At 47.3% G+C, this 14884-nt stretch overlaps 1 protein-coding gene across 4 annotated transcripts in view; it reads left to right on the top strand.

Moving 5' to 3' along the window:
- The window catches only part of KCNIP2 (potassium voltage-gated channel interacting protein 2), a 514316-nt gene that overhangs the window by 473792 nt on the left and 25640 nt on the right, over nucleotides 1-14884 (top strand). For all 4 annotated transcript variants that reach the window (XM_077258267.1, XM_077258264.1, XM_077258265.1 and 1 more), the window contains one exon: nucleotides 4817-4941. In XM_077258267.1, the coding sequence (XP_077114382.1) occupies nucleotides 4817-4941 (125 nt within the window). The remainder of the gene's footprint in view (nucleotides 1-4816; nucleotides 4942-14884) is intronic.

The following is a 14884-nucleotide window of genomic DNA, read 5'->3' as shown; positions in this document are numbered from 1 at the left end:
TTCTCTATAGGGTTGAGGACAGGGGAAGATGGTGGCTGCACCATGAGTTTATCTCCTTTTATGCCCATAGCAGCCAATGACTCAGAGGTTTTCTTTGCAGCATGAGATGGTGCATTGTCAGCACAAAGATGATTTTGTTCCTGAAGGCACGTTTCTGCTTTTTATACCATGGAAGAAACTTGTCAGTCAGAAACTCTATATAATTGCAAAGGTTATTTTCACACCTGCAGGAACCTTAAAGGGCCCTACCAGCTGTTTCCCCATGATTCCGGCCCAAAACATGACTCCTCCACCTCCTTGCTGACGTCGCAGCCTTGTTGGGACATGGTGGCCATCCAGCAACCATCCACTACTCCATCCATCTGAACCATCCAGGGTTGCTCGATACTCATCAGTAAACAAGACTGTTTGAAAATTAGTCTTCATGTATGTCTGGGCCCACTGCAACCATTTCTGCTTGTGAACACAGTTTAGGGGTGGCCGAATAGTAGGTTTATGCACCACCGCAAGCCTTTGCAGCTTCAAATAACTGTTTGCTGCTTTGTAATGGTATTTTGGCAGCTGCTCTCTTAATCCAATGAATTTGTCTGGCAGAAACTTCCTCATTATGCCTTTATCTGCATGAACTCTGTCTGTGCTCTGTTTCAGTCACAAATCTCTTAACCGTACGATGATCACTCTTAATTTTTCGGGAAATATCTAATGTTCTCATCCCTTGACCAAGTCATTGCACTATTTAACGCTTTTCAGCAGCAGAGAGATCCTTTTTCTTTCCGATGTTACTTGAAACCTGTGGCCTGCTTAATAATGTGGAACGTCATTTGTAAGTAGTTTTCCTTTAATTAGAATCACCTGGAAAACTAATTATCACATGTGTTTAAGATTGATTTCAGTGATCCATTGAGCCCTGAGACACAATACCATCCACGAGTTTATTTGAAAAACAAAACAATTAAATCTTTATGAAACTTAAATCCAGTTTGCATAATAATTTGGAACACTGTACAGAGCTCACTCCTATTGATAAGGGGACCCTATAGCCCAAAAACCCATAAAAAAAAACAATTGAGGCGGTTTGTTGGCTTACAGAGAGTGATTTGATAGTAACAATTTATCACTTTAGAGCCACAATACTCATAGAACCCTTACACATATAATTCCATTATGACTCAGTCCTTTACTTTGATAGGATTCAGCACACGAAGTCTTAGGGACCTATTACCAACAGCAATCAGGTGCATCTCTGATACATAGTCAATGCACAACCGGCTGACCAATTTAAAGATTGTGGGTCAATCATGAATCTCATTGTGTGGAAAGGCAATGAAGAAAGATATTAGATATAAGGGTACTCATCTGTCCCATGTGCCACCCGCCTCTGCCTCTGCCTCATGGGACAGATGAGTACCCTTATATCTAATATCTTTCCTCCTTGCTTTCCCACACAATGAGATTCATGATTGACCCACAATCTTTAACCACAATCTTTAAATTGGTCAGCCGGTTGTGCATTGACTATGTATCAGAGATGCACCTGATTGCTGTTGGTAATAGGATTCAGCACACAAAGTCTTAGGGACCTATCAAAGTAAAGGACTGAATCATAATGGAATTATATGTATAAGGGCTCTATCAGTATTGTGGATCTAAAGTGATAATTGTTATTATCAAATAAATTACTCTCTGTAAGCCAACAAACCGCCTCAATTGTTTTTTATGGATTTTTGAGCTATAGGGTCCCCTTATCAATAGGAGTGAGCTCTGTATAGCTATAGTGGTCCCCTATTGAGGGTACTTTTTTTTGTAGTATTAGGGTGCATCTAGGGATTATCAGGGGCAGCCGTCGGTGAGCAGGAGCACCACAACGCTACCCCCTAGGGTGCCAACCTCCACAGTCAGGCAGGGCATCACAGAGGAACAAATACGGACCTATAGTTTTTTTTTTTTTTAAGGTGTTTTTGGCTCACTGTGTGTTTATTATATTTGGTGTGCACTTATCACCTCCTCAGGTGTTTTTAGTGGAATAAAATAAAAGTTACATCTTTTTAATGTTTTTTTTTTTCTTTATGATTTTTTCAGAGAACAACTCTGTCACTAAACTATATACAGGTTCTGGATGGCCATCGGTAAAGAAGGGGAAAATGGAAGGAAGTAGAAGTGCTGCTCCGTGTAACTCATTAAACATTTCAAACACCATAATGCATTACATCTGTCAGGACTCTGAACATTTTTTATTACCTTTTTGTGCATTACTGCCCTTTTCCAAGATGGCGTCTTTGGTCTCCTGTGCACTGTGTCTTCCCGCTATAAAACTCCACCCCAGCCTTCAGTCTGTGCTAGAGTATTCTGCCTTGCATCCAGCTCCTGACCTCTGGTGACTCCCTGGCTATATACCTGCTCCTGTGAACCTGTGGGGTTATCCTGCTACTCTGCTCTGAGTTCCTGCTGCATACACCAGTTCCAGTAATCCTCCTTCATCTGCTGCTCGTGTTTGCTTCCATCTGCATTTGCTGGACATGTAAGCTGTTTCTGCTCTGCAAGAACCTGAGACTATTACCCAGACCTCACTGGTTGAGCTAAGATATGATTTGAACTGCCTTATAAGCATATCTATCTGTGTTGTGGACTAAGCAAGGACTTATTCGTGTCAAGTATCCTCAAGAATAATTGTGCTTCATAGACTTTCTGCGTGATTGCATTTTCCTCTGAAGTTTCCTATAGACTGCTGAGCTGCATTTGATATTTGCACCAAGTGTTGTGGACTTGAGTTTCTCTCTGCACCTGTTTGAATCACAGTGTGATAACATAGACTTTACAACTTATAAAACTGTGTCCTGTAGTTGTCTTGTTCCACGCAAAGAGTCTCCTGAGTTATCCCCTATATTTATTACATGATTTTACATACTTTCCAGGGGGAATGTAGGCAACATTTCCACTTCCTTACATTTTCCCCTTCTTTACAGATGGTCGTCCTCGACCATCCAGAACCTGTAAAACACCAAACAATTTCACCACCATGCACATATAACACATTCTAAACAACTCTGGGTCTTTTTTTTTTTCCTGTAGAGCAGCATCGACCCGATCCTTCTCAGTAGGGACCCCGGAGCGATAGCATCCAAGTCCTCTAATCTGAAATCGTCCACTTCCTCACAAGGTTCCACACAGACATGGCAGGTGGAATGTGGAGGCATCTCAGCACCTTTCTCCATATAGTGTAGATACAAGCTACATATCATATGTTTCCGCTCGTTCTTTCTCTGCTATTGTTCATTCATGTCATCTACGTTGTTTTTCTTGATTGATCTGGATTTTGCTTTGAGCCGGTTACGCTACAAATTAGCCGACATGAATTAGAGCGGCTTCAATCCCATTTAATCCTCTATCAGCGGCAGGAGCGGTGTAGTGTTCTGGGTCAGACCGCTCGAGTTACCGTGTACCTTGTTCATATCACACTCGCTGGCACAGACTTCAGGAGGTTCAGGCCGGTGTTATGTTCTCCGCACATAGAAATGGTTCTTACACCAGGACGATCACAATATATCAAAAAGTGATTGAATAAATAGACTTTTTAATGATTTTTTTATATAAGAATATTGCTGTATTTTTTTTTTTACATTTTAATATATCTGTTTTTAATTACAGATACTAATATTACAGAGGTCTTTTCTACTTTTTTTGTAAAAAAAAAAGTGTGCATTTATACCTGTATAATTCCATACATCTCTACAGTGAAAATCTTGCACAAATAGCAGCTAATAGGGCCAATAGCAGAGAATCTTTATTATACAGTACTGAATAGAGACATTACTGAGCCATATTTCCCACTAGACACTCCTAGGCAAGCACCTAGGGTGGCAGAAATTAGATGGCAGCATTTCAATTTTTTTTTAGATTAGCAGAAATTTGTCACATTTCTTTATATTTGAAGAGAGGGGTCCTAGGCAGAGGAAGCTTGCACCAAGTTCTGGGTGGACAATCTATACCGCAAATCTGAGCCAGAATTGGTGGGCGAAACATTGTGTGTCACAGCCAGACAAGTCATGCTAGTGTAGTATGTTTTGCTGCCACCTAGTGACCTGCACTCGCATAAATAAACTGTTGGCTATACCACATGCTACCAGTATGGATCCACACAGAGAACCTAATGTAAGAAAGTGCATAGTGTACGTTGTCTAAAAGACTCAGCCCAGAAAGAGCAAAGCAAGAAAAAAGGCTGAAAAGGTGCTCTTCTGAGGAGGGAGTAGGGAAAGAAAATCCAACAAAACACCATACATTAAATAGATATCTTAAATGTGTACAAATAGCTCAATCAGCCTGCTGCTACCAGGTCCGGACATCCTAATCAGGTGCCATATTGTAAGACAGCTGAAAAAACAAACAAAAAAAGGAGCGCCCCCCAAAGAGCACAGTGAGTCCACACGGGGAGATGGGGAGTTGGATTGAAGCTGCACTTGCTTCGTAGAGGGGAGAAGGATTCCTTCTTCCATGTCGACTCGTTGTGCTCTTCGGCTGGCGCTCCTTTTTTTGTTTGCTTTTTCAGCTGTCATCCCAGAAAGAAGAAATGTATGCCAAAGTGATGGGTGTTTCTGTGATGTCTTCTGGTGGTTCCTGGGGAGTCACTAAATGTCCAGCGCATGGGATTTGACTCGTCGTGCAGCTGCAGGGAGTTCATAATTTTTGTAAATGTGTTTACGGATCAGGACTGGTTAAACGGGATTCTGTGGAAGCGGAATTCGAACATAATGTAGATGTAAGTCCTGTACGGCCTCGCCCACCTCTTCTAACGTCTCGTGTCTTCTCTGTGTCCTTGCAGACAGTATAGAGGATGACTTTGAGTTGTCCACTGTGTGTCATCGCCCGGAGGGACTGGAGCAGCTACAAGAACAATCCAAATTTACCAAAAAAGAACTTCAGGTTCTGTACAGAGGCTTTAAAAATGTGAGTATGTGACTGAGGGGTCCGCAGGGTGCGGCCAATCATGTAATGCCGAGCGACAGTCTGTCTTGTGTGATACTGTCTGCTGAGCCATTATACTGTATCTAAGCCTAGTGTGTGTGATACTGTCTGCTGAGCCATTGTGCTGTATCTAAGCCTAGTGTGTGTGATACTGTCCACAGAGCTATTGTTCTGTATCTAAGCCTAGTATGTGTGATACTGTCTGCTGAGCCATTGTGCTATTGAAGCGATGGCCGGGGGACCACCACGGTGCAGGAAGACTACTGTGCACAAGATGAGGTGCAAACAACAAAGGATAGATTTATTGGGAAACAGGAAATGGAAAGGACAAGGAAGGTGCAAACAGGGGTTTACAATAACAAAAGATAATGCACATGAGTCAATTTGTCTGTAAATAGCACAGTGGTTAAGCAATTGCAAACTCAGAATCTATCTCACAAGCAACTTTACACAATAAAACATATATCGTTGCTACTCTGCATATAATCTCCCTGGCCTTTACTACGCAGGCCGCATGGCTACCGTGCTCTAACTACTGAAGCCTGTACTAGGCCCTAACTGGTGCACCAGACAGGAACAGACTCACGGTGATGTTGGGGACACAGGTCCAGTCCCAGGGGGCCCCCGAAGTCCTAAACGGTGGTGCACACGGATTCCTGTCGGCTCTGTAAAGCGTGGTCTTTCTTTGCTCCTGGAAACCGTAAGTCCCCTTTTCAGTATCTTCGTGGCTACACCAACCAGCGCAGAACAGCCACCCTTCGCTGTAACCGGGAAAGTCTATTTAACAATCGCTGTTCGTCTCAAGCTGTGTAGTCTTTCTTGCAGCCAACGATTCTTCCTTGCAGGCAGAACAGCTCACAGTTCTCTCAGTTCCCTCTCAAAACACTTCTTCTTCGTCTCGCTGCTCAGCTCCACCCCCTCTCCACAGCACCGACCAGTTCATAGCAAAAACAAGAGTAGGGGAGAACAGTAGAACATACCATCACATCAGACAAGGGGATGCAGCCTCTTAAAGTGACAGCGTGTTTCTTATTATCCATACCAGCACCACCCTCTTACATGCCTCCCTTCTTAATGATGGTCGTCCTCGGCCATCACAGCTTCAGGGTAAAAGTGTAATGGAGGAGGCAACAAGGGTAGATAAACAGACAGAGCACACTGTTCTACATATCGGACTGGTGGAACCCCTGCATTAGACCTCTGGGATCTCCGAAGCTCTTGGCTGTCAGGCAAGGCTTGACTATCTTCCAGAGTAACACTTGTTGCAGGGGACATTGTGCACTCTTATCTGGTCTCATCCTCACATGGCGGTACTGGTACATCCATGAGATTACCGCCTCGGGGCGGCTGAGGACCCCCTACTGTGTCAGGGACGGTTCACCACTCATCATCGATTTGGACATCAGGCATGACAGATTCAGGAAGTGGAGTGGCACCTCCAGGCAACAATGGCACAGAACAGACCTCAGACCGGCAAGGCCGCAACATATTTCTGTGAAGTACTCTAGGGGTGGATGACCCATCTTCAATCTGTACCTTGTAGACAGGGCCGTTAGCATACACTCGCTCGATAACCTTGTACGGCTGTACTTCCCATCTCTCACTTAGTTTTCCCTTAGGGCGTCTCTCTCTGACCAATACCCAGTCTCCAGGTTGAAGCGGTAACTCTTGAGTCGGTTTGCGGGCCGTATGTTCTTTTCCTTACAGTTGCTGACCCGCCAACCGCCGTATCGTTTGCAAACGTTGCTGATGCTCTTTCACCCATGAGGTGACATTTCGCTCCATCAGCTCCTCTGGCTGTTCCAGATTCAGCTCAATGATCTCTCGTCCAGCTCTTCCAAACAACAGTAGATAGGGGGTATAACCCGTGGTGGAGTGGACCCGATTGTTGTAGGTCCAGACCAATTCCGGCAGATAGTCTGGCCAACACACCTTCTTATCCTCCTCCAATGTTCTCAGCATCTGAAGCAAGGTTCTGTTAAAGCGTTCGCTAGCTCCATTGCCTTGAGGATGATAAGGGGTGGTCCGGGACCGCTCGATGCCATACATGTGATACAATTCTTCCATCACCTTGCCTTGGAAACACGCGCCTTGGTCGGAGTGAATGCGCTTTGGGCACCCATACACCCGGATGAAGTCTTGGCAGATGGCTCGCGCCGCCGATTCCGCAGTCTGGTCTCTAGTCGGAGTTACTACTGCGAACTTAGAAAAATGATCGGTCATCACCAAACAATATTGCAGCCCCCGGGCCGAGTGTCCCACGAGGAGATAGTCGATCATCAAGACTTCCAATGGCTCCTTAGTTTGTATGGTTTGGATGGGTGCCCTCTGTTCAGTACTCTTAATGAGGTCACATACTCGACACTGCCGGCAAACCTCTTCCACCACAAGCTCCAACCGAGGACAATAGACATGCCGCTGCAACCATTGGTAGGTCTTTGTGGAGCCAAAGTGCGCTCCGAATTCATGGGCTTCTTTAGCTATTTCTTGAGCCATTCTTCCTGGGATGACCACTTGCCACCTTACTTCCATATCTTTTGGCTGTTGCTTCTTACGATATAGTACTGACTCTCGCACTTCCAGTCTATCCCACTGGTGCAACACACTCCTCGTTTCAGAGTCCAGATTATCTCTCTCTTGTTTGACAGGCTTCCGCTTTTGCGTTACCCACCATTTCATCTGTCTCAGCCCTTCGTCTTCATCCTGAATGCGCCCCCATTCATTGGTTCTTCCCAGGGACCGAGGTAATGCGCAGGCCTCCCTTCTTGACTGGGCCACAACCATCGGGGGCTTGAACTTATTAAAGTCTGGGGTTTCCTCCTCTTCGAGTTGTTCGTCAAGATCCCCCACTGGAGTCTCCACAGGCACTCTAGACAGCCCATCCGCATTTGCGTTTTCGGTAGCAGAGCGATAGCGGATAGTAAAGTCGAACTTGGCCAGGCGAGCCATCCACCGTTGTTCTAAGGCCCCCAGTTTAGCATTCTCAAGGTGGGCCAGGGGATTATTGTCTGTTCGAACTTGAATTTTTGTACCTGTCAGGAAGCCTGCAAACTTTTCTGTCATGGCCCACACCAGAGCCAGGAGCTCTAACCGGAAGGAGCTGTAATTGTGAGGGTTTCTTTCGCTGTCTCGCAGGGACCTGCTAGCATACCCAATGACTCTCTCATGTCCATCCTGTATCTGAGACAGTACTGCACCGAGTCCATGTAGGCTACCATCGGTGTACAACAGGAACGGTTGATCGAAGTCTGCGTAGGCCAAAATCGGGGCCGAAGTAAGGGCATTCTTTATAGCCTGGAAGGCCTCGTGTTGTCCCTGTGCCCAGGGGATGCGCTGGGTCTTCGGCACTCCAGCGGTCCCCCTCAGCAACTCATTGAGAGGACCGGCCACCTTCGCGAAGTCTTTAACAAACCGACGGTAGTACCCCGCGAGTCCCAGGAAGGCCTGGAGTTCTCTCACTGTTTGAGGGACTGGCCACTTCTGGATAGCAGCCACTTTTTCTGGCGAGGGTAGAACTCCATCTTGTGACACAATGTGACCTAGGTACTCGATCTCCCTCTTGAAGAGGTGGCATTTCTTTGGCTTCAACTTCAGGTTATGAGCACGCAATCTTCCGAGTACCTGTCCAAGCCGGGCAAGGTGGTCTTCGAAAGAGGATGAAAACACAATGATGTCATCCAGATAGATCAGGGTAGCCTCGAAATTTAAATCTCCCAAACACTTTTCCATCAGCTGTTGAAAGGTGCCTGGAGCATTGGAGAGCCCGAAGGGCATCCGGTTAAACTCGAACAGTCCCATAGGGAGGATGAAGGCAGTCTTCTCTCTGTCTTTCTCTGCCACAGCTACTTGCCAATATCCGCTTGCTAGGTCCAGGGTGGAGAAGTACTTGGCTTTCCCCAACGCTGTCAAGGATTCTTCGATGCGGGGCAACGGACACGAGTCTCGAACAGTGCAGGCATTGAGTTTTCTGTAATCTACACAGAACCGGATGGTCCCGTCCTTTTTCTTGACGAGCACCACCGGGGCTGCCCAAGGGCTCTGACTACTCTGCACCACTCCGGAATCCAGCATCTGCCTCAGTAATGTTTTCACCTCTTGGTACATTTTGGGCGGGATCTGCCGGTATCGTTCTCGAATTGGACGAGCTTCCCCAGTCGGGATCTCATGCGTGATGGCTTCAGTACAGCCGAAATCTTCGGCATGACGGGCGAATGCGGCCTGATTCTTCCACAGCATAGTTTCTATCGCTTGCACACGCTCAGAGCCCATAGCCTTCACATCCACTTCCATTTGCTCAAGGATGACCCGTCCACTCCACTCCGGGGATGGTGTCTCTTCGTCTTCCGCAGCAACTGCTAGGTTCCACCCCACACCTTCTTTCGGTGATAAAGACATCTCCTTCTGACTCACCACTTCACCCTTATGCAGGTACACTAGGGCCAGATCTGTCCCTCGTGGCAAGGCGACCTCCCTGGGGATCACATTCAAAGCTCTTATGGGGACATGTCCTCGCTGGACCACAGCTATCGTACGAGCTATCATGACTTCTTGATCCACTCCTCCGCCTACCACAGGCTGAACAACCACTTCCAACCCATCAAGGTTGCGGTGAGTCCCCACTGGAAGGTACACTATAGTTTCTTGCTCGGGAGGTAGGATTACAGGTTCTTTCCCAGGAGCCCGGATGACCCCTACCGTCTGATAAGATGGCACACTCTTCTGCGTCCCACAGACGCGGATCAGTCGTTGAAGGGCTTCTTGAGTAGGCTTATGTGGGGTAGCCTTTTTCCAATATCCAGGTCCCCGTTTGGTAAACATAATCTGATCGAGTTCACGTAGGATATTCATTCCCAGTACTACAGGCACATCTTTCTTGACAGGCTCAGGGACTAGTAGGATCCCTTTTCTTCCAACTGCTTGTCCACAAATTCGAATATTCATCCACACACCCCTGTGACCGGAATCGGTTGTTGGTTGGCAGCAAACAAGCGAATCAATGTCTCTTTTTCTGGCTTGGCCAGGTTCTGGAAATGCTGCTTGAAGTACGCTTCTGACATCGTTGTCACTTGGGACCCGGTATCTACCAGGCAATCCACCAGAACTCCTTCAAATTCAGCACGTAGGATGGGGCTCCCAGCAATCAAGTGTTCGTTATGATATGGAGCGGCCTCTCTTCTCGCCTCCCCGCAGAGTGCCGCACTACCGCGGGGGTTGGTAGTTTAACGGCGGCCTCCACTGGCCTTGGGTATAGTTCCGACAGTCTCTGGCAAGGTGCCCCCGTCCTCCACACTCCCAGCATTGAATGCCTCCCCCTCGCCGAGGAGTACTTCGAGCCTGTCCTCGTGCCGCCGATGCCTGATGGGAGGGGGCTTGTTCCCACTGATCCCTTGTCGATCGGGCCGAAGGATGATTGCATGAGTATGGTGGGTCAGTCTCTTGTAGTTCCCCCACTCTCCGCTCCATCTGGGTCAGTTTCTCTTGCACGTTAACAAGGGACCGCTGCAAGTCTTGCACTACCTGGACCAGCACTTCTTGATGGTTTGAGTCCCCTCTGGAATTGGTGCCCTAGACACGCATCACTCCAGACGCATAACTTTCTTCTTTACTTCGGGCCACTGTTTCCGCCAGGACTTGACGAAACGTAAGGGCTGGATCTGCCCGGACCCGTTCTGACAGTGCTTGCCTCAAGGATGTGCTGTGTAGTCCCAAAATGAATTGCTCCCGGAGTATCCGGTCTTTAGAGCCCATGCTGCCAAATCCATCTGTCTCCTTTCTCTGCACCTCTTTGAACACTTCTTGCAGTGCTGTTGCATACTGAGAAATTCCTTCCTCTTCCCGCTGCAGCCTAGAGAAAAATTTGGCGCGAAGATGCCCCGCGCTAGCAGTCTCGCCGTAGATCTCTTCCAGGAACTTCACTAGCTCCTTCAGGGTACTGCGGGTGAGTTCTAGTTGTAGGCAGACATTTCTGCGGGCTTCCCCATCTAGGGCAGTTAAAGCAATGTCCACTTCGAGGTCTGAGCTTATGTTATAAATCTTCAGGGTGCATTGCAGCCGGGACACCCAGTCGGACAGTGGCATATTCTTGCCGTCAAACTTTGGGAGCACACTAAATATGGTGCCCATAGGGAGTGTCCTTGCAGCGGTTCCACCAATGCCCACAGCACCCCCATTAATGTTAACATTCCCGCCATTGCTGTCTGCTGCCTCCATCTTGATGACAGTACCCTGCTCGCAGCACCACTTGAAGCGATGGCCGGGGGACCACCACGGTGCAGGAAGACTACTGTACACAAGATGAGGTGCAAACAACAAAGGATAGATTTATTGGGAAACAGGAAATGGAAAGGACAAGGAAGGTGCAAACAGGGGTTTACAATAACAAAAGATAATGCACATGAGTCAATTTGTCTGTAAATAGCACAGTGGTTAAGCAATTGCAAACTCAGAATCTATCTCACAAGCAACTTTACACAATAAAACATATATCGTTGCTACTCTGCATATAATCTCCCTGGCCTTTACTACGCAGGCCGCACGGCTACCGTGCTCTAACTACTGAAGCCTGTACTAGGCCCTAACTAGTGCACCAGACAGGAACAGACTCACGGTGATGTTGGGGACACAGGTCCAGTCCCAGGGGGCCCCCAAAGTCCAGAACGGTGGTGCACACAGATTCCTGTCGGCTCTGTAAAGCGTGGTCTTTCTTTGCTCCTGGAAACCGTAAGTCCCCTTTCCAGTATCTTCGTGGCTACACCAACCAGCGCAGAACAGCCACCCTTCGCTGCAACCGGGAAAGTCTATTTAACAATCGCAGTTCGTCTCAAGCTGTGTAGTCTTTCTTGCAGCCAACGATTCTTCCTTGCAGGCAGAACAGCTCACAGTTCTCTCAGTTCCCTCTCAAAACACTTCTTCTTCCTCTCGCTGCTCAGCTCCACCCCCTCTCCACAGCACCGACCAGTTCATAGCAAAAACAAGAGTAGGGGAGAACAGTAGAACATACCATCACATCAGACAAGGGGATGCAGCCTCTTAAAGTGACAGCGTGTTTCTTATTATCCATACCAGCTCCACCCTCTTACACTATATCTAAGCCTAGTGTGTGATACTGTCCATTGAGGTATTGTACTGTATCTAAGCCTAGTGTGTGATACTGTCCATTGAGCTATTGTACTGTATCTAAGCCTAGTGTGTGTGATGCTGTCCGCAGAGCTATTGTGCTGTATCGAAGCCTAGTGTGTGTGATACTGTCCATTGTCCATTGATGTATTGTACTGTATCTAAGCCTAGTATGTTTGATACTGTCTGCTGAGCCATTGTGCTGTATCTAAGCCTAGTGTGTGTGATACTGTCCACAGAGCTATTGTGCTGTATCTAAGCCTAGTATGTGTGATACTGTCTGCTGAGCCATTGTGCTGTATCTAAGCCTAGTGTGTGATACTGTCCATTGAGCTATTGTACTGTATCTAAGCCTAGTGTGTGTGATACTGTCCACAGAGCTATTGTGCTGTATCGAAGCCTAGTGTGTGTGATACTGTCCATTGAGGTATTGTACTGTATCTAAGCCTAGTGTGTGTGATACTGCCACTGAGCTATTGCCGCGGTCACGCAGGCCGAGGGTACTCGGTAGCCAGGCAGGCAGGGATGGCCAGCGCTGTAAGTGGGGTTCCCAGGGGATAGATGGTAATGCAGCAAGATGGATCACTCCCCTCAGCAGGAGCATGTCCCTGGGGCAATGATGGGAGTTGTAGTGAGCAGTGCAGCAGAAAGAATCAAGGAGGAGAAGGAATTCAGTCTTCACCTTTACTGATGGATGCAGGTTGAATCCAGGGGTACTGGTCACTAACTACAAGCTCCGGCCGGTCTGGAAGCAACTGGAGTCCACTCCACCAAGTGGGTAGAATGAGCCTTCCATTCTGTGTCTGTCTCTTTGGAGATTCAGCAGCTTATGAGCTGTTCTGTACTCCCTGCTTGTGTCCTGTAGCAGCTACAGCCAGCTTACATTATGAGCCCCTTTTGGAAGCTGTCCTCTCAGTCCCAGCTCTGAACTCTCTATAATGTGGTGCTTCTGGTGCTGCAGGGGTGGCCAGAGAACGTGCAGTCCCCCAGTCTCCTGATTCTGCTCCCAGGATTTGCAATCCCTGGTAGCCAAGGACTCTGGTGTCCTGTTCTCTTCTTATCCTAGGGTGAGCCTTCCATAGCTCCAAACCTGGGAAACTCCACGTTAGTGATGTGTCGTTCGCGAAGGAGCCGACACACAGAGCCGGCTCCCTGCTGTGAACGATGGGAGCCGGCACACCAGTGAGAGCCACTAACATCCCTGAATGGCTCTCACTGGGCGACAGTGGGCGTAAAATCCCGGACTTCGGGAGGCGTAACTCCGCCCACCTGAGCAAAACTCCGCCCACTCTTCAATTTAATTGGCTCTAAGAAGTGGGCGGAGTTTCTGCGGTAGGTGGGGGGAGTTTTGGACGCCTGAACAGCTATTCAATAGGAATCCATTTAGGATCCAAAAAGAGCCATTTTGTGAGCCGAAAGAGTTGGCTCTATTTGGTGAGCGGAGCCATGAGAGCCGGATCACCAAAAAGAGCCGGACTGCCCATCACTATTCCACGTGCTTCTTCTTCCCTTCCTCACACTACACTGCACTACTCTGCTCTAACTGCTCCCCCTGCCAGAAAGGACAGTCTCCCTACAAACTAGGGGCTTGTGCTCCTCCTTCTGGTCAGGAATCAGACTTGTGTGTGAATGTGTGGTTTACTGAGAGTAGGGAGCTCCATTTAATTCCAGACATGATACCACAGCCAGTTAGAGAGGCAATACCATTGTGTCAGCCGAACCGCAGAGGTTCCACAATAGTGTACTGTATCTAAGTCTAGTATGTGTGATACTGTCTGCAGAGCAATTGTGCTGTATCTAAGCCTGTCATGCATGATGAAGTCTACTGAGTCTCTGTATCTAAGCCTGGGCTGCCTTCTGAGTTTGTGTAAAATGAGTGGTCCTGTGTTGCTGAGCGGATGTATGTAATCATATTGTGTGATACTGTGTGCTGAGCTACTGCATCTAATCCTATGATGTCTAATCCTATTAAGATTAGATTAACTTTTATAGTACTGTGTTGCTGAGCTGTGTATCTAAGTCGATTGTGCACGATACTGTCTATGCAGTTATGTGATACTGTTCTGCTGACCAGTATTACTATACTTATCAAGTTTGATACGCTTAGATACAACTCATTAATATCATATTTAATACTGCCTACTTAGCTTTGTATCTAAGCCTGTCATGTGGGATTCTATCTGATGAGCCATGTATCTAAGCCTTTCATGTGATACTTTCTGCTGTCATGTATCTCAGATTATCATGTGATACTCTTTGTTGAGCATTGTAGCTAAACTTTTAATGTGTCATAATCTGCTGAGTCATCCATCCAAGCCATTTATGTGTGAAACTGTCTGTTGAGTCATGTATCTAAGCCTGTCATTTGTGATACCGCTTGCTGAGTTATGTATCTAAGCCTGCATGTGTGATGCTGAATCATGTATCTTAGCCTGTCATGTGTAATACTGAGCTGGTGTATCTACTGTAAGCCTATGATGTATCCCACTTTGTGCATGTAAACCTCTTAGGTTCTGCTTAGCTCGTCCTCCATATTGTCCCTGGATGTAACAAGCAGTAAGGCAGCTTAGATACAGTGACGGAGCGTGGAGCCGGAGTAATGCGCAGCGTCCACATTTGTTTTTTCCTTGGAAAGCTGCAGACAAGTCCTGAGAGAAACCGAGCGGACATTAATATTAATCAGCTAATCTACTAATGGGGAGGGGGATAAACGGCGGAGCAGCGCGGCGCCATCTATTGGGACATACAGGAGCTGCAGCGTGACATAATGCGGCTGACAAAGATACATCCATCAAATACAACCGAGGGA

This window comes from Ranitomeya variabilis, chromosome 4, assembly GCF_051348905.1.
Source record: "Ranitomeya variabilis isolate aRanVar5 chromosome 4, aRanVar5.hap1, whole genome shotgun sequence".
Taxonomy (NCBI): domain Eukaryota; kingdom Metazoa; phylum Chordata; class Amphibia; order Anura; family Dendrobatidae; genus Ranitomeya; species Ranitomeya variabilis.
This window is presented reverse-complemented; position numbering and strand designations above follow the sequence as displayed.